Raw genomic sequence first — 24,397 nt, 5'->3', positions numbered from 1 at the left:
TGGGAACAGCTTCGCTTTACACAGTGAGAAAAAGAGTCCCCGGTCCTGACTCGCTCTTATTCCCCCGTGGGAGTGTGTGCGCCCCAAATCCCTCAATGGTCTGTTATACACACACACACATAAATGCTATTTTGTATGTATGTGTATATATCTAGCTAGTTATTTTACGTAGCTGTCTACCCGTTTATCGGTACAGAGAGAGACGTAAGGATTTGCTTGGGCAAGGACGGGGGTTTTGCGGGTTCCCTGCCCACCCGCAGTCCGGAGCACGGTGCCGGGCGGGAGCGGCCCCCCCGGGGCGGGCGGCGGCAGGACCGTGGGAACGGCGCCCGGGTGCCTCGCTGCCCCTCCCGGCGCCCCCCGGGAGGCAGCCGCCGGCGGCAAGGGCTGCCGACCTCCTTTTCCTTAAAAAACGGGATTCTCTTGGGTTGTTCCTCTGAGCAGCCACAGGCTGCTCCGCGCCCGCACCCTGCGTTCGTAAAGGCAACCCTTGCCTTGGGGTCTGCGAGAGAGGGAAATATTTCCTACCCAAGTATCTGGGGTCAGAACTGATACACGGGCGAGACATACAGAGAGGGAAAACAAACAAAGAAACCTGTCCCCAAATTATTTTCCTTTCCGTGGATTTTCGTTACGTTGGTTTTTTTTTGGTTGAAGATCAAGTGCGCAGAAGCGACTACCATGGGCAAACAGCCCACCGTCAAGTTTAATGTTTCTCCGAATTAACATTTAGCTCTTGCAAAGTGCTGGGTTCGGCAGAAAAAAAAAAATCACATTATGAACCCAGTAACAGTTGTTTCTTTCCTCGCCGCCCTTATTATGGGATGAACAAATGAGGGGGAAAACCAAAACAAAACAAAACAAAAAATCCCCAAATAAAACGATTTCTATGAGCCGGCGAAGCAAACTAACAAAAACCTTCGGGAAAAGGCAAGGGTGTGCCTAAAATGTTCCCATCCCTCCCCGATGTTGCGGCCGATACCCCCGCAGCTCCGGCTGTCCCGCCGCGCTTCCGCACCTGCCTCCGCCTCCCCGCTCTCCTCGGAACAGCAAGGAAAAGGCCATTTATTTAAATTTTTTGTTCGTTGTTGGTTTATTTTGTTGTTGTTTTATTTAAAGTCTCAGCAGTGGATCACTTTTTTTTTACTTTTTTTTTTTTTTGCAACCAAACAAATAATAAATATTATTTAGCAACTTTTGTATTTTTTTCGTCTTTTTTTTTTTTTTTTTTTTTTTTACAAAAATAAACAGATGATAAAATCTCTGCAAGGGGCAGCGATAAGAAAAAGTTGTTATTTCAGAAACAAGCCCAAGTTCTCAGTATTGCAACACGGACAGTGTGAAAGTTCCTACACAGAAAGAGTATTAAAGAGTTCAAACTTTGTTAAAGGTGGCAGGAACTAAAAAAAAAACAAAACAGAAACATGTTATACGCTTAAAAAAAAAAAAACAAACCCCAAACCGAACAAACCCCAAGAACCCAAACCAACGAAATCAAGGCAAACCGACCCCTTATTCACTCATGAGGCTTACACAGTACAAGTGCACGGACGGAAAGCTCAGGCAGAGAAGACTTGCATCGTTATCGTTGAACGGTCTATTTACAAATCCCGAGCCAGAAAGAAAACCGAAAAAAAACCCGGCAGGCGCGGGAGTGGGGGAAGGAGGGAATACACCGACTTTCCCGGCTACGCTTCCACCCGGAGTCCCGTTGCTCCCCGCCAGTGCCAAGAGTCCCCCGGGCAGCGGCCGGGTGCTAAGGGGCTTTCCGTGGCGGGATGTGACCCAGAAACAGCTCCAAAGGCTCTACATGTAGAAATGAAATCGGGAGGGGAGGAGGGGGAAACAAACAAACAAACGAGCAAACGAGCAAAAACCTCTTCGCAGTTTTGGTTCCTCCGTTTGCAACGAGCCTAGGACTGTTTGGGTTTTTTTTCCCCTCCTAGAGAACTTATCGACAACAACGTAAGATTAAAAATGAAGAAGATGCGCGGGCGGTTACTTGTGTCGGTGTGGTTTTCCCCGCCTTTTGGGGAGCAGGGCAGACCCCCGGGCCGGGCTCCATCCCCTCCAGCTGCCCCTGAAGCGGTGTGGGGGGGACCCGCTGCCGCCTGGGGGAGCGTTTTGTAGGTCCTGGAGGTGGCGGGGCGGAGCGGGGCGCGGCGGGGCGGCTCGGCCGAGGGGCTCATTTGGTGTCGGTGGCTAATCTGGGGAGGCTGGCGGTGCCCATGCCGGAGACGTGGTGGTGCGGCGGGGCCGACACCTGGCACATGCTGCAGGGGCAGGGCATCCCCCCCCAGTGTTGGAAGCCGCTGCCCAGCGGGGCGGCGGCGGCGGCAGCCGAGGGCGACTTGAGGAGCCCGTGGGGGGGCCGGATGGAGCTGACGGCCGAGAGGCCGGAGCCGGGCAGGGAGGCGCTGGAGACGGCGGCGGGGGGCAGGATGGGGTGGTGGACGGGGTGTGAGGCGGGGTGGGCCGGGTGGCCGGGCAGCGGGGCGGAGTGGGCGCCCATGCCGCCGGGGCAAGCGGCAGGGTGGAAGCCGGCGTGGTGGCCGCCGTAGATCTCGCTGACCAGGCGCTTCATCTCCTCCAGGGAGTTGGTGAGCATAAGGATGTAGTTGCGCGCCAGGAGGAGCGTGGCGATCTTGGAGAGCTTGCGCACCGACGGGCCGTGGGCGTAAGGCATCACCTCCCGCAGCCCGTCCATGGCGATGTTCAGGTCGTGCATCCGCTTGCGCTCCCGGCTGTTGATCTTCAGCCGCAGCTGCTGCAGCTCCGGCTCCGTCATCTGCTTCTTGTCCTTCTTGGAGGAGGACGAAGAGGACGAGGAGGAAGAGGACGACGAGGACTTGAAGCCCAGCTTGTCCACCACCACCACTCCCGCAGCGCTCATGGCGCTGCGCAGCTCGGCGCTCAGCTCCGGCGGGGAGTCGCTCTGCGTGGAGCTGGACACGGTGCCGCCCGTGAAGCCCCCGCCACTGCCTTTATTCCTGGCCGTGAGGAAGAGGTCATCGGGCTCCGGGGAGGACGGGCGGCTGGAGACCAGGCTGGCGTCTGAGTCCATGGCCCGGCGGGCGGGACGGTGGCGCGCACCGGGCTGCCTGCGGGGAGGGGAGGGAGGGGAGGGAAGAGAGCCCGTAGGTGGCCCCGAATCAGCGCCGGCGGGAACTTGCCGGGCCGCCACCGCCCGCCACGTCTGAGAGCCCGCTCCGCCGTCTCTCGGCGGGGCCGCCCTCGGGGGGCGCCTCCCTCCCCTCCCGCCTCGTCCCTCCCTCCGTGCCCCTCCGTCGGGCCGGCGGCTCGGGAGTCCCGCGCCGGGGTGCGCGGGGGGCACTTACCGTGCGCGGGGCGGCCGTGGGGAGCGGCACGCCGTGACGGGCGAGCACGGCAGCAGCGCGCACCTTGCGGCGGCGGCCACGGCGGCTTTATAGCCGCGCCGGGGAGGAACGATGTCACCGGGCGGGAGGGGGGCTGCACCAATCGGTGGCGGCAGGAGGAGGGGGGGACGGCCGGGGAGGGGGGCCGCTGATGTCACCGGGGCCGGTCCGGCTCGATGGGGCGGGCGGAGGACGCGGTGGGGGGACGGGGACGGCCGGCAGCAGCGCGGGGAGCCCGGCGGGGGGGGCGCGGTGGGGGAGAGGGACTTTTGTCAAATCCATAATAAAATGCAACAATGACAGCGCCGGGAACAGCTGTTGGGGAGGCGGGACAGGGACGGGACCAAGCAGCCCTTGGCCCCGCCGCCGCAACGCCCTCGGGGAGGCCGCGCTGCCAGGCTCACGCCAGCACGTCGGTGTTTCCCCGAGCTCCGTTCCTCGGGAAGCGCTCAGCCCGGGCCCCGCCACCGGGCAGCAGATGCGCTTCACTCGGCGGGTGTGTCCCCCCCCTCGCCCCCGCCTCCAGCCCCTTCGTTATCCCCCCGTTAAGTGCTGCAAAGGGAGGCGGAGGGGGAGAAAAAAGTTGTTTCGGCCACCCCGTTCGCCACGAGCGGATTTCCCTGCCGAGGCCGCCGAGCGGTGACGGCCAGCGCAGGCCCCAGAAGGGAATTCCAGGCTCCGGCCCCGCAGCGACCGGCAGAAGGAGCAGGAGCGGCCGCCAAAACCTACCCCCGCACAACCCTCCAGCAAGACCGGAGTAGCAGAGGGGAGAGAAAAAAGGAAGACATTAACAAAAAAAGACATTTACAAAAAAAATAAAGTGACTTTGGGAAATGCCTCCCGCCTCCCTTCGAGCCGCTCCCGGCGAGACCCTGAGCCCCGGCAGCTCCGTGCAACAGGGCCGGGGCTTCCTCCCACCGAGGTAAATCCCCCCTGCTCCCCCCGCCCCCTTAGCCTTTGTTGTATTATTTTTACACCCGTGTGTTTCCCAGCTGGCCCGGCAAGCCTCAACCATCCGTTAAATATGTATTGAAAACGCTAAGAAGTGAAGCGTGGAAATGTGTTTCCCAACGGTTGCGGGGATGATCCGTAACAGGTCAATTAGGAAAATCTGTCCCTGCGACAGCCGGGCCCGCCGCCGCCCGCCGCCCGGCGTGTGTCCCGCTGCCGCCCGGACAGCTCCGGCCTGGCTACCCGGGACATGCCCCGGGCTCCCCCCGGCCGGCCGGGCGGAGGGGCCGCTCCTGTCCCAGCTCACGCACCTGCTTACGGGCCTGCGGAGCCCGGCCGGAGGGAGGGCATTCCCCCCTGTCGGGAGATGGGGGTGGGTAAGGCGGAGGGAGCTGGGGCTGAGCCCTGGAGGTGAGCAGCGGGATGGGAACCGGGGGGAACACGTCTATGCCAACTTTGCATTTATTTCATTTATTTCAAGAAGCGGTGAGGCGGCGGCGGGAAGCCTCCCTCTGCCTTTTGACTGATGGCTCTATACGGCGCATTGTTGGAACCGCACAGAACAAGGCAACAACGAGCACAACTAAGGAAACCCCGACGCCTTTCCCCCTGCCGCCGGCTCCTGGCAGGGCCCGGCCCGGGGAGAGCAAGCAGGCACCGGCCAGGCCGAGCGGGGTGGCGGGGTGAGAGGTGGCCGCCCCCGGGGCTGCCGTGCTGGGGCGAAAACGAGGAGAACGCCGGCATCGCTCGTCTCCCTTCCGCCTCCCAGGGCTCGGTAATTTTCCATCTTCAAAGGCTGGGACCTTTCCTTCTTAAAAGGACGGAAGCGCCGCCCCTCCGCACCCCAAACGGATCGCGGTTCCGTCCTCCCCGTCAGGTTTGCGGCACCCGCTACGGCCCCCGGCCTGGCCCCGGAGACCTCCACGGTTTCATCCGGCCACTTCATCAGCCCGGGGCCAGACGGGGCCCCAAGATCCAGAAGCCGTGCCGGTCCGCAGCCCGGGCGGGTCAGGCAAGAGCCTCTGGGGCCCTGGGAGCCCGGGCGGAGACTGGAGGGGGGCTGGGGGGGCGGCCGGGGGCTGGAGAAAGGTGGGGTTACCTGCCTGGAGGGGTGGCGGGGGCAATGCGGAGAAGAGTCGCTGCCCTTTCCCCTGATGAGCGGGGATGAACAGCGAGCGGCGGCGCGGTGGGAGTCGGGCTGAAACCTGGGAGGGCCAGAAATGGGCAGCGCACCCCCCTTTCCCTTTTTTTCCTTTTTTCCTTTTTCCTTTTTCCATTTACCTTTTCCCTTTCACTTTTTCGTTTTCCTTTCCCTTTTCTCATTCCCTTCCCCCCTTTTTTTTCCTTCCCCCGCTTTTTTCCCCCTTTTTCCTTTTCCAGCCTTTCCGTCCCTTTTTCTCCTTTTTTCTTTCGCTCCCCTTACCTCCCTTTTCTTCCTTTTTAATTTTTTCCTTCCCTCCCCCTTTCCCCTACTTTTAATTTTTTTTTTCTGTTTTCCTTTCTTTCTTCCTTTCTTTCTTCCTCTTTTTCTTTTTTCTCCTTTTTCTCTCTCCTTTTTTTTCTTTTTTTCTTCTTTAATTTTTTTCCTCCCCTCTCCAGAGAGGAAACCCCGAGACGTCGCCCAGGAGAAATGATCGTACGTCTGTCTGGACGTGAAGTCTGTCCCGCCTGCAGCCCGTGGGGGTCCTGGCGCAGGGAAGCGCAGGAGTTTGCGCGGGGCCGGGGCCGGCCAGGGCGGTGGAAGCGGGGCGGTGCTTCTCTGCCGTCCTCGTAGGAACGAGGTGGGGTGCAAGGAGGAAAAGAGGTGATCTCTGCCGTGAGATGTCAAATTAAATGTCACCCGTCCCCCCGTCGATTCAATAAGGCAAGCTGCCTCTTGTCGGCATATGATGGGAAGGCAGCCCTGGGGGGCTCCCAGAGGAGTCCTTCACCTCGACGTGCTCTTGACACAAAAATGTGGAGCAGAGCCTATTTTCTTACTGATGAATATGTACTTTATTTTCTCCTTTATTTATTTATTTTATTTTTTACAATCACGACTGTAGGCAACTAGGGCGTGAATGAAGGCAACCAAGGAACATGATGAAGTGATAACTTAATAAAAACCAGACTGTTGCTTTCATGTTGAAAATCACTCGGAATGTCATTAGGTTATTGTTCGGGGTTGTTATTGCCTACATTCCCTCGAGGCCTGTGGTGCGGGGTCCTTTCCTCACGGATACCACACAGTACCCCTGCACAGCTGTAAGGAATCTGAGACATCCGAAGGACGAAAAGCCTGTGTGCGATGGCAGCTCCTTGAGGGCTGGCAGCTGAAAACAGTTTTAATGATGCCTCGGAAACTCTGCAGCCTGATCGCCAGCGCTGTCTGCCTCCCATCTGTTAGCAGGGCTGTGGGCTTGGAATTGGGGTTTGCAGCTCAAGAGCCTTTCAAAATTTTCAGTTGAGAGTGTGGGTTTCAGGGAGACCTCTGGGGTCACAGTTGTCACTCCTCACCCCAAACATGGCAGGACCACAAATGCCAGCACCTGACACTGGGGCCGTGAGCATGTGGGGGCTTCCTGCAAGCTCTCAGCACACTGCTTGGAAGTAGGAGGTGAGACTCAGGGCAGGGAGTAACTTCTCAAAGGTCCATGTTTGGATCTTTCTTTTTTTTCCCTTCCTTTTTATATTATTATTATTATTATTATTATTATTATTATTATTATTATTATTATTATTATTATTATTATTATTACTATTATTATTTTCTCCCTAGATTTATCTGAAACAGATAAAAATTTATTTTTTGCTGTTCTGGACTTAACAAGTGAAGTCCAGCCAATGAACTCTGATGCCATTCTACCTGCCCAAGTAACATATTTGATACCTGTGATCTCCAAGAAAGAGAACTCAGTTCTGTGAGCAGGCCAGTAATTTTTCTCCTGGTGGGATTCTTTTTTTTTTTTTTTTTTTTTTTTTTTTTTTTTTTTTTTTTTTTTTTTTTTTTTCCCCAGTGTTAGATTTGGTTTTGTTAACACTTGTTAGATTGAAATGTTTGAGACACATGCTCTTCACCAAAAACTCAGCATGTCTTCCCATTCAATCAGAGAGTAGAAAAGTTTCTCATCTTCACAGGAGTCACCCAGAGGGAAGTCTCAGAAATACCAGAGCTGATATTTGTAATATTTGAAAGATTAAAAATATGCGAGAAATAGGCTATCTCCTATTCTCATTTAACAGAAAAAAACCCCTCTTTATTTATAAACTTTTGTCACTCATGAGTAGGTTGGCATCTACAACAAAATAATTAGATTGCTTTTTAAAACTCAGGGTAGATTCTGTTTTACATCTTTCAGGCTCATTCATCCCTCCTGTCAACCACAGCCATTTACTCCCAACAAGACAAGTCTCACACCCATGAGAATAATGGGGACTGGCTTTCTCTGACCTTAAGACATTATCAAAACCACCTCATCTAGTCTCCTTTTAAATCTTCAGTGCAGGTGTAAGATGTGCAAGCTTTCTGGCTGTAATTTGTTGTGTTTAATGGAAGATGCTGCATTTTTTAAAAGATACAGTATTATCTCATTAAATACATTGCTGGAGGAAAAACTTCCAGGATGCAACAGAAAACTCCATACCACCAATTAATTGCCTTAACAAAAGACAATTCCTAAAACTTAAAACCCAGTATGATAGCTACTGGGTTTTAACAGCTTCTGTGCATTACCAACAAATTGACTTCTCATTGACAACACCATCTCCTAGGGGCAAATGAGGAGAAAGAGGCTGAAGCACTAAGAAAGCACACTGCTGCCCTGCTGGCACCTCCTGTCCTCGGCATTCTGGGCAGGCATCCATCCTTTGACCACCACATCATAAAGTGTTCAAGCTCTTCTCAGGCCCTCTTTTACTCTGAGGCTTCTTTTTCAGTGCTGAGAAGAAAAATAGCTGTGAGGCACTGTTTTTATGTGGCTGGTGAAGCATTTCTAGCCTGGGCTGGAGTGGGATTTTGCAGAGATGTCACTTTGCTAAGCAGAGGTGTGTTGTGCATCCTGCCTTTCCTTGGACCCAGAGATGGAAGGTGAAAACCTGCCAGCCTTGGCTGTTGTTTAGTTCAGGTACAGCTCTGCTGTAGAGAAGGTACAATGCTAGTGAAAAAAACATGTGTTTAATTTCCCCTGGGCTGTCCTTCATGTGCAAATCCTCCCAAAACAAGCTTCCCTAGTGGGTAAGGAGCAGTGGGAACATTCAAGAGAAACAAATCAACGCAACTGCTGAAATTTTCTTTCAGATGGACAGAGGCAAGGAAACAGCTGGAGAAGGAATTACAGATCTATGCTGTGATTTGCCCAGCCACATGCAGTTGTCTGAACCAGGGACCCGCTTGAACTTGGGGTTTTCCACTACATTGACCAATCTGGACACCAATGGGATTAGAAAACCACCCGCAGGTTCAATCTGGTGAGCTGGTCCAAGCTGGGTAACAAAGCACTTGGAACAGGCTGCCCAGAGAAGCTGTGGAGTCTCCATCTCTGGAGACATTCAAAACCCATCTGAATGTTTTTCTGTGTGACCTACTGTTGGTGATCCTGCTCTAGCAGAGGGTTGGACTAGATGATCTCCAGAGGTCCCTTCCAACCCTTACCATTCTGTGATTCCGTGCCTTCATAGCCTGGTCCCAGCAGCAAGCTCTGAGGGTGGAAAAGACCTATGTGTGTTGTATAGATGGAGGGGCAAAGAAAGCCCCAGCACAACTGGGTGTATCTCCTGTGCGAAAAATGGAGTGTCCTTGTCAGAACTGAATATTTAGTCTAGAAAATAATATTTTACTCTCATTTTTTTTTCCAGGAAATTTCCATGGAATAGAGCATGGACTTTTAGTTCTAATTTTTAATTTCCTGGGTAGTTTTTTAATATTATTTTTTTCCCCACATTTTGCTATTTATCTGTATTTGGCACTCATACTACCTTTCATCTCTTTTCCTCTTTCCGTGTCTTTATTTTGACTGAGAGCTTCTTAGAAATGAGAGGTGCTAATAGGTTATTGCATCTGTCTGACTGAGCCCAAAGAATTTTGTTGCCATGTGCTGATCATGGAAACGTTCCCCCGTGTCGAGGTGTCGATGACCTTCAGAACAGGTTTCATATGGTGGCCACGACAGTCAGGCTCATGCTGAACCACTCTCTGGCTGTGGGCCAGTGCTACGGGAGCCCCTTGACCCTTGTGATGGAGAAGTTCTTAGCCAATCTGTTCTTTAACGTGGACAAAAAAAAATAAAATTAAGAAAGGCTGGGTAGTGAAAGTCTATACTAGACATTTGGTGAGATTTCTCCTTAATTTGTTGAGAGTTTTGGGGGGCTGTTACTTTCCTCTGTTGCACCGGGACTTGCATTAATGGAGTAACAGCTGAACTAAGCGTTTGGAATGAACATATCAAAGCCCCGAGTCTGTACGACACCATCTCTTGTCGCCCATGATGTCAAAGGTTGTGGCCAACGTCTCCCTGGCTTTCTGGGTGGCATTGTTTGGGAGAGTGGCCCCAGCAGATGGCCCGAAAACCGCACCTCGGCCAAGCAAAGAGGGACCACATGTGACGAACCATGGATGTCTCATTAGCAAACAGGGGGAAAAAAAGCAAGGATGAGAAAAAAAGATAAAAAGAATACACAAAGACATTTACATATTTACATTGTTTCTCCCTCATTTCCAATTCTCCTTTAGCTGAAGTGTCAGTGGGCTCCCTTTTCTCCTTCTGTTTGTATGTTTACTTGTGCTAAATAGATTATGATAATCAGCCACATAAATGCATGCAACTGTTATTATGGCATTTTAATCACAGAGTTTTTCACTGGAAGCCTTCATTAGAATTCTCATAATCTCACTTGTTAGTGTAACAAACAGTAATAAATGCCAAGGAACTGGGATTAAGTCAGAGACATTCAGACATTAAAGGAGGAATATGGAAATGTTGTCAAATCTCCACATTATTTATTGAAATGTCACATAAACAGTTCAGGACTTTAAATATCTTACTCATTAGAAGGAGAGGGTGTGCAGCCACCTGAAGATAGCAATTAGATTTTTTAGGGAGTGTGGGAACCATATGTCTCTCATCGACTTCCCAACTTTGCTGGGCTACTCAGGCTCTTCCTAGCTAGTTTTTCATAATTATAAGCTCCATCCCTGAGATGTTTAGCTGGGACCAGGGGCGAGGGTGCTCCCAGACAGCTGGACATGACATGGGAAGGTGGCATGCTGGCTTTTACGTGGCTCTTCTCTATCTTTGTAGAACGATGCCTGCTGTACCCACTCACACCAGATGTCCCAGCTCCACCAGCTGACTCCAGAGCTGAAGGTCTCCTGACTCCATCCATGGAGGACTCCTGACCCCTTCTGCCAGCCATCCCTTCGCAAAAGAAGGGAAGCCTGCAGCCATGTGCTAGGGCATCCTTGGAATTTACCCCACTGCTGTTCCCATGGGCCTGCTTTGTGGATGCAGCTGAGCGAACAAGATGGGCATTTCCCACTGATTTTTCAGACCATAGAAAATGCAGCACATCCCTGGAAGTCCTGGGGAAATGTGTGCTGTTCAGGCTGGATGTGGGGCTGCACGCATACCTGGCCCATGCCTTCCTTGACCGGCAGCACTCTCCTCCCCTCTGTATCTTAACCCACTGCTGTGGGGAAGGAAGGGGCACTGCTCATACCAGAAGGAACAGAAAATAGCTGCTCTTTTCATGCAACTCAGCCAACACATTTTATACTGTGCAGGAGAGGCCTCCTCCCACTCATGAATATGCATCCACCCTCCCCCCCCACCCCCGCGGGAATGGGTGAGGAGGTGGGCTGCAGGGCCTGGCCCCCTGCCACCACCGATGCAAAACACTTGAGCAGAAGAGTTATTCACAGTGCTCTGAGTTTTTTCCTCCCCCTTTTTCCTTTTGATTTTTTTTCCCTTTTAAGAACAAGAAGGAAGAACGAATGCGAAAGACCCCACTGCTCATATTGGGTTTCCCACCATTCAGCTTGAGGTGGGGCACCCCTCACAGCCCTCGAAGACACACCCTCTCAGGTGTGGTCAAGCTGCTGAGGCAGGTGTACAGCACTGAGTTTTGCATATGCTATTTTTTCTGCATTCAACCACGCAGCAGTAAGTTTTTCAGGAAGAGACAGAATCTCACCATGGCAAAACTCTTGTTGCCCCCCTCAAAGGATTAAAGACCCCCAGCTCTTGTGGGAACTGCAGAGGGATTTATCAAATCTATGGTGGAAGTGAAGTTTAATTCCCCTTTCCTGAATAGAAGACTCATTTTACAGTAAGTTCCTTAAACATGGTGTTTCAGATAAAATCTGCACCGTCTGGAAGTGTGAGCTGTCATTCATCTGCCTGAGAAACATCAAGACTGTATAGCACCAGGGAAGAAAAAAAAGATAAGGCATTAATCAAATTTAAGTGCTGTTCAAATGTTTTCTCACCCAAGATTTTCAATACTGACTCAAATGCAAAAGGCAGATGAAGGTTATCTAAAAGAACAAGTTTTGATGATTTCAATCTGACATTTCTGTGGTGTCTCCCTCCTTCCCCTCCTAAAACACAAACCATTCAGAGGGGATTTATGTTCACAGGAGCCAGTGCATCAGTGACACCACTGCAGTCCAAACTCCCTTCTTGAAACTTGTAGGAAATGTTTTTGCAGCCTCACATGTGACAGCATTTTACAGGACTTGGTGGCCCTCTCACCCCATGCTGTGCTTAAAGAGCCCCTCTCCGCTTAGAATATCAGCCTTCCCTGCCACACTGTTTGTGTTTCTGTGCTATAGCCGCTCCCCTTTCCCATCTGAATCACTCAAAGAGTACCCCACAGACAGTCCCTCCTCAAGATGTTGAGCTATAGAAACATGTTCTTCACTTGGCAGGGGTTTTATGTATTTGCTGGAAGAGAGAGGAAAAAAAGAGAGATTCCTTGCTTTCGATAACATACTGGAAGGAGTTTTGATCTTTTGTATAACATGCTGAATTTATTACCTTAGGTCCTTCACACTGTTTCTCCCTGTGCTGAGTCGGGTGGGGAGCTGTGCTTGCCTGGCTGGAATGGCAGCCCTGACTCACTCCCACGTGCGCCCGGGCTCTCTTTATCGAGGCACAGAGATTTAAAGCACATGTTGCTTTGGAAGCACTTGAAGAAACTGTTCGCGAGTGAAAATCTGAATGCCTTAAATAACACCGTTTGTTTTAACAGTTCCACATGAAGCTCCCCCTGTCAATCCACCGACAACGTGAACGAGGTTCTTGAGTGCTTTGCCTGAGCCATACATCCTCCAAAGCCCCATTGGAGGGTCATGCTCTGGGACGAGCTGGAAGGATTTTGTTGCCAACCCCCCCGAGACTCTGCCATTTGTGGCTACCTCTCACATTGGCTGCCAGGGCACCCAGCACAGAGATGTAAGGGCAATGAAAGTGGGGGGGTGCTCAGGAAGGAGCAGGAACGGGGAGGCTCAGCGTGAATGACTTGTGAGGGAAAAGATTGGGAGAGAGACCAGAAATGCAGGTTCTTGGGAGAGGGAAGGGGACAGGGAAAGGAGCGGTGGGCAAGATGTTTTTCCTGGAATGGGGAGTGGAGGAAAGGAATGAAGGGATGTAAGCAGTAGGAGCGAGCACCTCAGGGGGCAAGGAGCAGGTGCAAGGGTGTTGGTGAGAAAGAAGGGGAAAAGTAAGTGAACAACTTTTACAGATAGCTTGAGGTTGGTTTTGTTTTGTTTTGGTTTGTTTTTTTTGGGTTTTGTTTGGTTGGATTGTTTTTTTTAAAATCCAAAACAAGGATAAAAGTTTTTGCCTAAAAAGGGGGAAAATTCACAATGACAGTGTTTCGAAAGGTCTCGATATTCAGAGCATGGATTAATATCTTGCTTGATGTTTACAAAGCAAATGAAAATTAACCTGAAGAAAGGTTATTTTTACTGCACCGGTGCTGACCTGTACCAATAGATTGGTACAGGAAAATCCCATTTTCTCAAAAAAAGAAAAGTATGGGAATGCAATTTTTAGGTCTCCCAGCAAGAACACAGTTTATGCTGGCTGCCCTAAAGACCTTCTTCCCCCCATTTCTGATACTATTTCCTCCCATCATAACTCTGAAGAAATCCAGCCACTGTCTAGTGTTGTCTCTGGCATGGGACTCAGACTAGTGAAGGGACCTATGCCCCTGCTGAGGTTAAATGTCTCCAAGGGAGCAGGTGGCTCCATATGGCCATACTCTTATTTCACTACTATTTGGCAAGTGGCTGGCAGGATGGAGCCTCGATGTACTTTAAATTCAGCTCTGTGTCCCTCACAGCACCAGAAAAATGGCTGAGAGCCCTAAGGGTGACTTGTGGGAACACAAGGAGCTGTGTTGGCACCTGCACCACCTTGCCCACCCTTTACTGGGTACACATGGATACACATTTCACCCATTTGCCATGTGATGACTGGTCTGTGCAGCCCACCTGATGTTACCAAGCCAGGGTCAGACATCTCTCATGTGTGTTGCATGCATATCTTCCTTGCTTTGTTGTGGGCATTTGTGCCAGCTAAAGTATTTCAGGGCTTGTATCTGCCTGTGGAAATTCTCCTCTTCAGCTTTAAATCTCTCACAGCTCATCTGCCGGGGCTGTTAGGAGGGGAGCAAGACAAATGTAGTTATGAGGTGATGAATAAGAACTAAATTTTTTTCTGGAGTGAAAGGCAAGAACTTTTGTGGTGTGACAGGCTCTGTGGCCCTGGGTCTGACTTGACTGTTTTACTTGTTGGAGCGCTCTTTGCTTTCTCTGGCCAGGAGGCCTCTTTCTTTCTGCCTCTCTGTCTCCACTCTCGGTTTTCTTGGGCTTCCTGGGTGGTGGTGGAGTTGTGATGTCTTGAATACCAATAGTGAAGCTGAACATATGTGAACCTTTCCTAATCCTGCTAATCTTCCTTCAAAAACCTTTCTGAAAGTGTAGGCAACATCCAGATTCAAAAAAAAAAAAAAAAAAAAGAAAAAAAGAAAAAAAGAAAAAAAAAAGGAGAAAAAAAAAGGAAAAAAAAGCTACTGAGCATTTTAATGACAAATAATCTTTGTAAAGGGGGAGGGGGTTTTTGCCTCAGCTGGAGATGGAGCTTATGAACTACAGCAGGTAGAAATAACTGCTGTATTACCTCATGTAATCTCTGCTATTCAAGGTCAGATTAGGCCTGAATGCAAGATGAAATAGACTTCTCTTTTAAACCAGGGACTTTGTCCCCACAACGGCTATTAGGCGGTAATTAGTTGTGACACAGAATTACCAGCCACACAATGGCAACCGGAGCCTTACAAGTCCTTTGAAAATGGCTTGAGAGAGCTGAATAGATGCTACTTTCAATTTTTAAGTTCTGCTCGGAGGTAGGAATTATTGCCTTCCCTCGCATGCTTCTCTCCTGGTTCATGTGGTATGTCTGTCACACAGGGAGCTGGTACCAGTGGAAATTTGGATGTTCCCTGCCTGCTGTCCCACTGGATGCCCACAGCTTTTGGCAGGAGGGATGAGATAACGACATTCTCTCTGATCTCATTAGCTGCGATATTGTTGCGATGACTCAAGACTCGTGTCGACACGCGGGATGCTTTGAGACTTCCTAGAGCTTTGAAGGGGAAAATGAGACCTAATGAAATCTGTCAATGTAGAGGTAGGACAGAGCTGGGCTTGCCCATCAGTTAGGGACTCGAGGGACTGAAAAGCTGTCTCTGCACGCCACCAGGTATGCTGCACATGTGCTGTGCTCCCCAGTGTACCTAGGTGTCTCTGGCAGCCTCTGCCTTGCATCAGCACTGCAGCATCCTCCTAGGTATTCAGAGTGGAGATCTGAACTTGGCCTCTGTGATATAGATTGTAGCCAGATGTGAACCTGAAGCTTTTAGGAACTGGAAAATGAATATTGAGAGCTAAATGGCCATGCCGCTGCCAGTGCTGGGATGAAGGATCATGCCTGGAGTCTTCAATCTAATCATCAACACCAGCAGCCCCGGTACTTTGCATCTTCCCCGAGGCTGCTCTTTGCAAAATGTTTGTTCAGCAGTACTGTGACAAATGGTTTTATTCCCAGTTCCAGCTAGTACTGTAAGGCATAGTGGAGGCTGAATCATAAAGCAAAAGGAAATATCTTTCCTACCTGGTCAGTCCTGGCATGCTTGCTGTGTTCAGCTGCAAATGGCCCAGAGGAGAGGAGAAGCCCAACTCTGGGGCTGGGGTGCCCTGGATGGTATCTGCGTGAGCTGGGGCAGGTGCTGGAGCTGTATGGCTGTGCTGACATGGTCCTTGCACCAGCGGGAAACAGCACATTCAAGCCAGCAGCTGCCAGTTGAAGCCTGGGCGAATGTCCCTTCCTGGCCAGTCTGGGGGACAATGGCCCCTTGGCATCCTAGGGAGGTGGTTGTCCCCATGCATCCCCCAAGGAAGTACTCAGTGCTCATAATCAGGTTTGTATTTATGAGCTTCCTGCTTCAGAAGTCAGTTTGTTGGATCTTCCATGCCCTCCTCTTCTGATGTTTTATGGAGGCGTTGCCTTTACTCTGGTTGCCACAGGAGGGGACAGCTGACCATCCCACTCCTTGGCAGCCGGTGCCTCTGCTCACATCCACCCAGCAGCAGAAGAAGAGCCACTGGGAATGAAGGACCCATGCAAGTGGCACTGAGGAGCGGCTGTGCTCAGAAGGCACCAGGTAATGAGAACGTAGGGTTAACTGAGAACTGTGTTAGCCCCAGAGTTAGTCAGGGGAGTATCTTCAAAGGGTGGTTGCTATAGTCTACCCATATTTCCAAAAGTAAAAATACTGTAGTAGGGACTATATATTACATATTTCATAGACAGACAACATGAATACCCACACTTTTGTGCCAACATCAAAGTTCTGCGTATGTTTTCCCAAAAGAAAAAGGCATAAAACCCACACAAGTTAACAAAGCCTGGGGACCACCAAACCATGGGCTCTGCTTTCAAAAATGAGAACATATTTTCCTTTCTCATCTAGTACTGGTCTATTTTCCCTGCCCCGTGCATAATGCTCACAATTAAAGTGGGAACACAGAATCTTCCTCGCATGTAAGGCAAGCACTCACCTGCAGACCTGTTAGCACATGCCCTGTGATATCTTCCAAAGGACCCTTGGAGCACATTGCAACAGGGAGACAAATTATAACAGGCAGCAGAATTAAAAAGAAATGACCAGGTTTTATTACTCTTCCCCATAATGAAAAGTACCTCCTCTCTGAAGTAGTCCTGTTGATTTCAAAGCCAAACTAAATCTCTTGGAAGCGGGAGGAACAAAACCGGCAGTATGCTCCAGTACTTAGGATTGTAATTTGTTAATTTTTCCACAGTAAATTAATTAAAATTGGGACCTTTGATGTAAGCACATAATAATATAAGATTTTTTTCCTCAGGCATCATTTCCATAAAATATCTAAACTTCACTGTTAGTTAAGATAAAAGCTTTCGATATTTCTAGAAAATAAGAAAGAAAAAGGGTTAAAAAATTGAGGCTTAAAATCCTTGTTCCCCTTTCTAGCTATTGGAAACTCACCAGCTCCTGCTGACCTTAGCAGGCATTTGCCATCAGCCTCCACAGAGGGGATGGGGCCCCCTCTTCTTTGCCAACAAACTGTTCTCTTCCCGTTTAAAAATGTATCCAAATTAACGACCAAATTAGCGATGCGGTCTTAGCCCTGGCCCCAATGTGGGCACACCAGAGGGGCAGAGCCTGACCTCGGGGCAACCTCTTGGTTTGACTTCCCACATTAATCTCGAAACCTCTTGACTTCCCAAAGTCAGCTCCTGTATCTGCACCGCAACATTAGCATCTGGGGTGTCTTGGGTTTGCTCCTCCGTGCTGCTGCCTTGCTTTGGCTTTGAGATTCAGATGGTTTATTTGTCTGTTATGCTGCTTCTTACCTCTTGGGAAACACCATCCCAAATAACTGTGGCTTAAATGCTGTGTAGCCTTTCTCGTGCTTGAAACCAAGGGGCAGGGCATAGATCAGACTCTCTGAGATCTTCTTAGCTGTGTGGGGCTAAAACCACCACTGGGACTACTGGGGAACTATTATTTACTTTTGCTTAAATGCACTGCAAGCGAGGGGCTGCATGGACCTTGCTTGGTCCCAGCTGGTCTGTGTGGGGGAGATGATTTTACTCTCCTTTTCTGAGTGTGGCTGAGTCAGTGTGTGGAGGGTAAGTGTCTAATCTGTCCCAGCGGGCACTTGGATCTAAATCTCCTGGCCCAAAGCTGGTCATTCCCACCCTGCCAGGGATCCTTGTCCAGCTTCCCAGCCCCTCCTCTGGGTGACTGTGTGCTGTCTTATCCTCTATCAACAGGTACTAAATATGTCAAGGACTGAAGCAAGAATTCAGAGATCTACCCTCAAAGGTTCAGTTGATTTATATTTGCTATAAATCTATTTCTTTTGAGTGATCTGAAATTGATTTCAGGCTCATTCTTCGGTTCCCCCATTTGGTTGTAATTTGGGATGTCAAGGAAATTGTGTTGAAAGAAGAAGATGAGCCGATATCAAAAGGGATTATCTGTCCCATATGGGTAGAAGATGCTGGTGCGGAGGAGAAAGGAAAAGAAAATGTTTGTCTCTACATGTTTGCACATGTGCAGTGTCAGGCAGGATTGGGCTTCCAGGAGGAAAGAAAAATCAAAAGAAAATCCTTAGCTTGGCAGAATCATCCCATGGCAAGTTAGTGGCTTTGTTAAGACCATCCCTGAAGTTAGGGAGGATATACGGGCAAGCATCCTTACATGGGAAGCTTAAGTGTCTGGTGTGCACTATTTTAGTATCCAATAAAACCTTTTACTTTCTGAGGAAAAACACACAACTGAAAGGATAAAACAGATCCCTTTTGCAAATCTGCTAGAATGTTATTAAGTATGAATCAGGAAAAGACTTTCCCACTTTTCAGTGTTTTTCACCTGGATTCACTTTGAGTGAGAGGACTTCTGAAGAATGGGACAAATATTTGGTGTCAACTTTTGCAGCTACATGTCGCTCAGGTAAAAAAAGGTGATGGACACTTTAGCATGTATATATCCCATGTGGATTTTCTACATACTTCTTATCAAGAAAGGACTGCTTTCCCATGTGAGTTTGTCACCTCTGGGAGTCCCCCTGCCTCCTGCAGTGCTCAGGTAGTCTCCCCACCTCACCATCCTGCTTCTGCAGCTGCCGTGGCTGGACGAGGGAGTGCCTGTCACTGGGGTTTGACATGTCCCTCACTGAGAAGCATTTTTTGGAGCTCCTGTGTTTAACTGATGCTCTTTTCCCCACACCTCAGGCTCTCCCCTGAGCTGAATATCCTAGAGCTTGCCTTTGGCTTCCTGCCACCAGCCTGTCCAAGGCTACCAGACATTTGGATATTCCTAGATGTGTTCTCTGTTTCTGTCTGGAAATTTTGCCCCAGTTGATTTGAGCCTCAGACTTTGTGTCAGGCATCTAGGGTTGTTCACACCAGAAGGACAGGCTGTAGTGTCCTATACATCGATAGGCTGAGGGCTCAGCTAGGAGCTCTTCGGAGGGTATCACCTCACCAGTTTTTGCTCCTGCACTGAGAGCCTACCCAGCTGTCTCCTAGCTACCACCCTGGCAGCCCTTGCCTCAGGGGAAGAGGAGGGAATGCATGGTCCTGCTTAACCCATGGTATTCTGCACACTGACAATCAGTCTTAGACATCCATATACTTTTTTCTCTTCCCTCTTCCACCGTCATTCGTCCAGACTCCATTTCCTTGTCTGATGTCTCCTCTCCTGCAACTCTCTTCCCAAGGAGGGATTGAGGATGCTCCTGCATATGTGGGAGTCTCCCTTCCAGAGGAGCTGGGGAAAGAGCACAGTATGGCTAAAACAGTTGTGATAAAGAGCTTTGACATGACTAGCAAGAGGCAGGGGTCTGTTGCAGATGGCCTCTGCTCACAGGGGTGAGTCACACACTCACTCAGATACAGCTAGGTCTGAAGCACCGAGAGCCCCTGCACAGAGGATGGCCTGGGTAGGTCACTCAGGGCAAGATGGGCAGTATAGGCACAGAGCACCTTCTCACTTGGTCATTAAAGGCACTTGAGAGACAGCAAATATTCCTCTTGTATTTTTCCCTGGAAGGCACAGCAAGTAGGAACCATTCTGCTCCATAACTTCTCGCTAGTAATGCAGAGCCTACAGAACTAGGTGCCTACTAAAACACATGCATCTATTGCAAGAAGCTTGACCGAATAAAAAGGAGGAAAATTTTAAAAAGTAATAATATTTGCTTGCAGCAGCTTGTGTAGCAAATCTGCAAGTGTCAGGCGGGGCTCACCTTGTTGTTCCCATGCCCAGAGACCCATGCTCTCCCTGCTGCTGTGGGACAACTCACTGACTTCAAGACAGAAATGACCACATTGGTATGATGTATGCGTGTCAGAGGCTTGTCCATAGCTGTGAACCAAGGAATTTAAACACCCTTTGGCCTCCCGTCTCCTTTCCTGAGACCAATGTCTCAGACTGAGCCTTATCATCCTCTCTTGGGGCTGAGAACCTTGCTCTGCTCTCTGCCTACACGTCCTTTGGCTTGGCTGAAGCTGGGTGGTGTTTGGTGCCAGACGTTGTGCAGGTGGAGATGTAACAAGGTAAGAATAGGGCTCAAGGCTTCCTTCTCTCTGAGCATTACCATTTGCCTTGTCCCTAGGGGTGCTGTGCAGTTTAGCTACACACCTCTGGACTCAGGGACCATTACAGCCTGGCCTTAGGCACGGCTCTGCCTCTGCAGGGTGTAATGACAGCATTCACTTCTGCAGGGCAGCAGGAATAAAAGAGGACAGAAAGAGCTGCAGTCTGTGCTTACCACTGGGCAGATGAGATCCAAAGATGATAGTGTTATCTTTCTGGACACTACATTATAGGTCTTGTGTTTCCAGGCTGGGAACGGTTCCCTAAACAAACATATTTGATGGACATACACAGTCTCTTAGCTGAAATCACTCAGGCCCTTCTGTTCAGATGGCATAGTGCCCACTCCCAAGTTGGTGAGATGTTAGCCATAGGGCAGAAATACCAAGTAACTATGGGTTTAACATGAGCAGCTGGCATAATATTCTAAACACTCTCCATCTCTCAGAATGCCATGTCTCCAGCTAATGCTGCCAGAGCCTTGCTGTCCTCTTCTTTGGGCTTTCCTTTAAGATACCTGTCCCAAGGCTGTTACTCAGATGCAGGCAAGGAAGACTGGACATTTACCTGCCGTTGCTCTATGGAGGAGCAAGGAGGGTGCTTACCCTGAGAAAACCTCCCACAGGCTTTGTGGGTGCCATGTTCATGTGGATCCAGGAGCTGGGAGGAAATTTTACTTCCATAACCGGAAGACCTTAAGGAGCTTTCTGAGCTTTTTACAAGGGGGTTTGTAATACCCACATGTAGTTTGCAAAGGCAAACTGAGGTTGGGCACATATGTAGACCAACAATCATGGTGTTACATGTCCTCCTTTCAATCAGCAAATTAGTCTCCTCCAGCAATAGCCCAAGCTGCAGACTCTAATATGTCTAGAGTACCATCACTAGTTTTATTAATGTGGTGCAGTCTCTCACCCCTCTGGCTATATTGATTCAGCCTGCCTCTGTAATCTAACCCAAAGTCACTTATATCAACAACAAAGTATTTACTTGGAAACCCCCTGACAGTTTAGCAGAGTTTCTATGGGGGTTTGCTTGACCCTTACTTGTCTAGTTTGTCCAAAGCAGAGCAACTTTTTGGGAAGACTAGCCCTCCTTCTGCTCCACAACCTTGAAAATCCCTCTTTCATGTCATATGGTTTGCCAAAATGGTGGCTGATGGTTTGAGCTCCTTCTCAGAAATAACCACCCACCCTGGGGGTTGCAGACTGTTCCACTAAAATGGGAATGAAGCAAAACTTCTCCCACGGAAGAGCCACTGCTGGAGGGGACCTGTAAGAGCATTTTTTTCTGCTTGGAGCATTACTAGAAAAGCAGTCCAGCTTTTTTTTTAAGGTTGGCAAGCATGGAGCAGAAAGGGAAGCCAAAGGAATTTATGATGGTTGTAGCAGCAATGCCAGCACTTAGTGTACTGAGGAAAGTTTTGGTATTTCTAATAAAACACAATAATTCTGTGCCTACTGCAGATAAAATATGTAATTGTGATGATGCTATCATTATTGCTCTGGAGCTGGAAATTGGCATAATTCCAATGAAGTCAACAGAGCAATTCTATTCTTTATAGTAATGATAACAAGTGAGCACCTTTCAGAAAAACATTCAGGGATGTATTTACCTCATACATGTCATTTGCCAGCAGAAGATGATATTCTGTGATCTAAAATAGCTTCTTTAATTTTTCAAGTGAAGCACTGAAAAACAGTTTAATTTTTTAAGCTTTACACAAGCAGCATTGGTGTGAGATCTCTTCTTTGGCATGTCTGTGTGTTTTAAATGCTCCGTACTCCCTGTAAAACTGCACTGGTAAACCATAACATCACAAAACTGGGTGTCATCAGGAAGAATGTGAATGCAATGGAATCGTTTAGGTGTGAAGAATGTAAACTGATTTATCCCAGCTAGGGATCTGATTTGCTGACTGGGGCTGTAACTCACTCGTCCGGAGCAAACAGAGTTTTCCTGCGCTCGGCTTTGCGGAGCTGTCCCTAGTCCGGCTGATCTCTGCTCACCTGCTCCTCTCGCTGCCTCATGCAGTTTATATTTGAGATGAAACAAAAGGCATGGGTTACACTTTAATCGTTTTTATAATGCCCAACTCAAGTTAAATGTGATAAGCTTTACATGAGTGGTAGCCAAAAAAAGAAAGCGGTCAGCTGTTGGGAGGGGGACAGCTCAGTATTGCCCCTGTATTTAATACTGTGCATGTATTCATCAAGAGGGCTTTGTAACAAAGATGTTCAACTTTACATCTAGATAACGATATGTCAAGGGTTGTTATTTGTTTTGTTTTGTTTCATCCTTGGGGAAGAGTGAAAGTCAGTGGCCTGGCTATGTCTTCTCCAGAGATGATGTTAAACTTCTTACCAAGATTTTACTAGTCCCTGCAGAGCAAAGCATGGATATTTTTAAATTTTATTTTTAAAAAAGACACTTCTAGCAGCTCTTATTATTCAATACAGGATGACATTGCCTTTTTACTGTTGTCAGCAGCCTGTATTAATGCATCTGTTTGGACTGTTGCAACATATTGCCAGTGCGCAAAACGTAAAACTGGTACAGCTTTTTTAAGGAAATAGTGTTTTTATTTGTGAGTAATAGTAGGGTTGGGCAAGAAAGTGATCAAGCTGCATTAATTTCTGTGCAAAATTCCCCCGCCACAAGCCTGAATGTCCCTCTCCCAATGCATGACCCAATGGGAGCAAAGACTTCTAATTTATGGGAGGCATGCTCTTTCAGTTGGTGTTTTATTGGTAATTTACAATGCCAAATGCCCTCATATTCACCTTTCCCTCTTCTCAAGTAGGTGAACACAATGGAATTGTCTTGGTTGCAGAAAAAGGGATGCTTTCTCTGAGCATGCCCCATTAATTGGGAACCGGCAGACAACTGACAGGAGTGCGGTGGGTGTGATTATCAGCACCGGATGAGAGCCATTAACAAAATGGAGAGTGTCATCTTCAGAGCACAAATATTTTCCCTGGCCATAATACCCTCTCAAGGGGACCTGAAGTGGACCCGCATTGTCCCATGCGTTCCCAACCCCACCGCCAATCTTTCTTTTTTTTTTTTGGTGACTGCTGAGGTTTTGCGGCGCCCGCGAGGGAGCGAACGCGGGGCAGCCCCAGAGATGCTGGCACTTAGGGGCTATTGTACTTTCTCCCCTCAGACAAAGAGTCCCCCAGCCCTTCTCCACCAGCTCCTGGAGCCGTGTTGATAACTGAAAGCTGGAGGAATAATATACCAGGCTTTGCCCCAGCATCTCCCAGAAGTGTTTCCAGGTTTGGAAAGATTATTCCTTAAACAAACTGGTTTGGGTTTAATTCCTTCCCTGCCCGCTCTCCCCTTTTTTTTTTTTTTTTTTTTTTTTTTGTTCCCCTCCTGGTGGAACAGAGGATGGGTTTGTCACCCTGAATCGGGAGGATTGTTTCACATCATCGGGCCATTCATCCTCTCCCCTCCCCTGTTGTAAAACACCAGCGCCGGTCTGGGGAACAGTGGGAGCATTGTGCGGCGGCACGATACCACCCAGATTTTACCTCGGCCCTCTCCGATCCCGGGTTTTGTTCCCCCTCAAAAGAAAGCATTTGCTCGGGGGAGGGGAAGGGGTGTTCCTATTGCTTCCACTAACACGGAGGTTAAAGGAAAGATTGATGGGAGAAAGTTCACCTAGAAAACCAGGATAAATTTCTGGCTGGCCAAGGCCAGTTGTTTCATTGTCCGGGGGCCATGTTTTTTGTTAATTATCTCTCACTCTCGCCTTTTATCGAGGAAACTGGCAGCAAAGCGCGGAGAAAAGAACAGGATATAGAGGTCAGTGGGTCCTGCTTGGCCACCTAGGTATTCCATTTTAAATGCAGAGGGTGAGCGAGGCGCGGGGCGAGTTTTCGGGCAGCAAGAAATGGGGACTGTAAAAATAATAACTGGGGGTAGCCCCAGTATTCACACCCAAAACTACCTCTTCTATCTCCAGCCTAAAAAAAGGAAAATGGAGGGGTGGGGGGGAAAGGAAAAAAAAAAGAAAAGGGAAAAATTAAAAAGAAACACTGGAAAGGGTGTTTTTCTTTCTTTCTTTCTTTCTTAAAGGGAGGAAAGTTGCTTCAAACAAGACCATGTTGTCAAGGAAATAAACCTTAGCGAGGGTAGGCATTAAACACACAGCTGCTGGACTTGGCCAGCCCTTAGACACTGGTGGTAATGACAATGATTCTTGGTGGCAGCAAACCAGATCTAAACATAAATAGGGCTGCATGAAAGGAGAGGAAATGGAACAAAACAGTTCCTCGGGTACCACTGGCAGAGGAATAACATCAATTTCGATTAAAAAGCAAAAGAATTCTCCTGTTTCCACACATTAGTAAAGGCATGCAAATTCATAACTCACCAAC

The 24,397-nt window shown here is 49.1% G+C and overlaps 1 protein-coding gene across 1 annotated transcript; it reads right to left on the bottom strand.

The window, feature by feature from the left end:
- Positions 1-1,142: 1,142 nt before the first annotated feature.
- On the bottom strand, positions 1,143-3,373 carry OLIG2 (oligodendrocyte transcription factor 2). The gene is made up of 2 exons (XM_051626715.1): positions 3,339-3,373; positions 1,143-3,101 (listed from the first exon to the last, which is right to left on the bottom strand). The coding sequence occupies exon 2, from the start codon at positions 3,062-3,064 to the stop codon at positions 2,186-2,188; it is 879 nt and encodes a 292-aa protein (XP_051482675.1). The 5' UTR covers positions 3,065-3,101; positions 3,339-3,373; the 3' UTR covers positions 1,143-2,185.
- Between the last annotated feature and the right edge of the window lie 21,024 nt (positions 3,374-24,397).

This window comes from Apus apus, chromosome 1 (genome assembly GCF_020740795.1).
Source record: "Apus apus isolate bApuApu2 chromosome 1, bApuApu2.pri.cur, whole genome shotgun sequence".
NCBI classification, from domain to species: Eukaryota; Metazoa; Chordata; class Aves; order Apodiformes; family Apodidae; genus Apus; species Apus apus.
This window is presented reverse-complemented; position numbering and strand designations above follow the sequence as displayed.

Excerpts from the sequence above, each read along its gene's own strand:
- OLIG2 (XM_051626715.1), bottom strand. The coding sequence starts at position 3,064 with ATGGACTCAGACGCCAGCCTGGTCTCCAGCCGCCCGTCCTCCCCGGAG.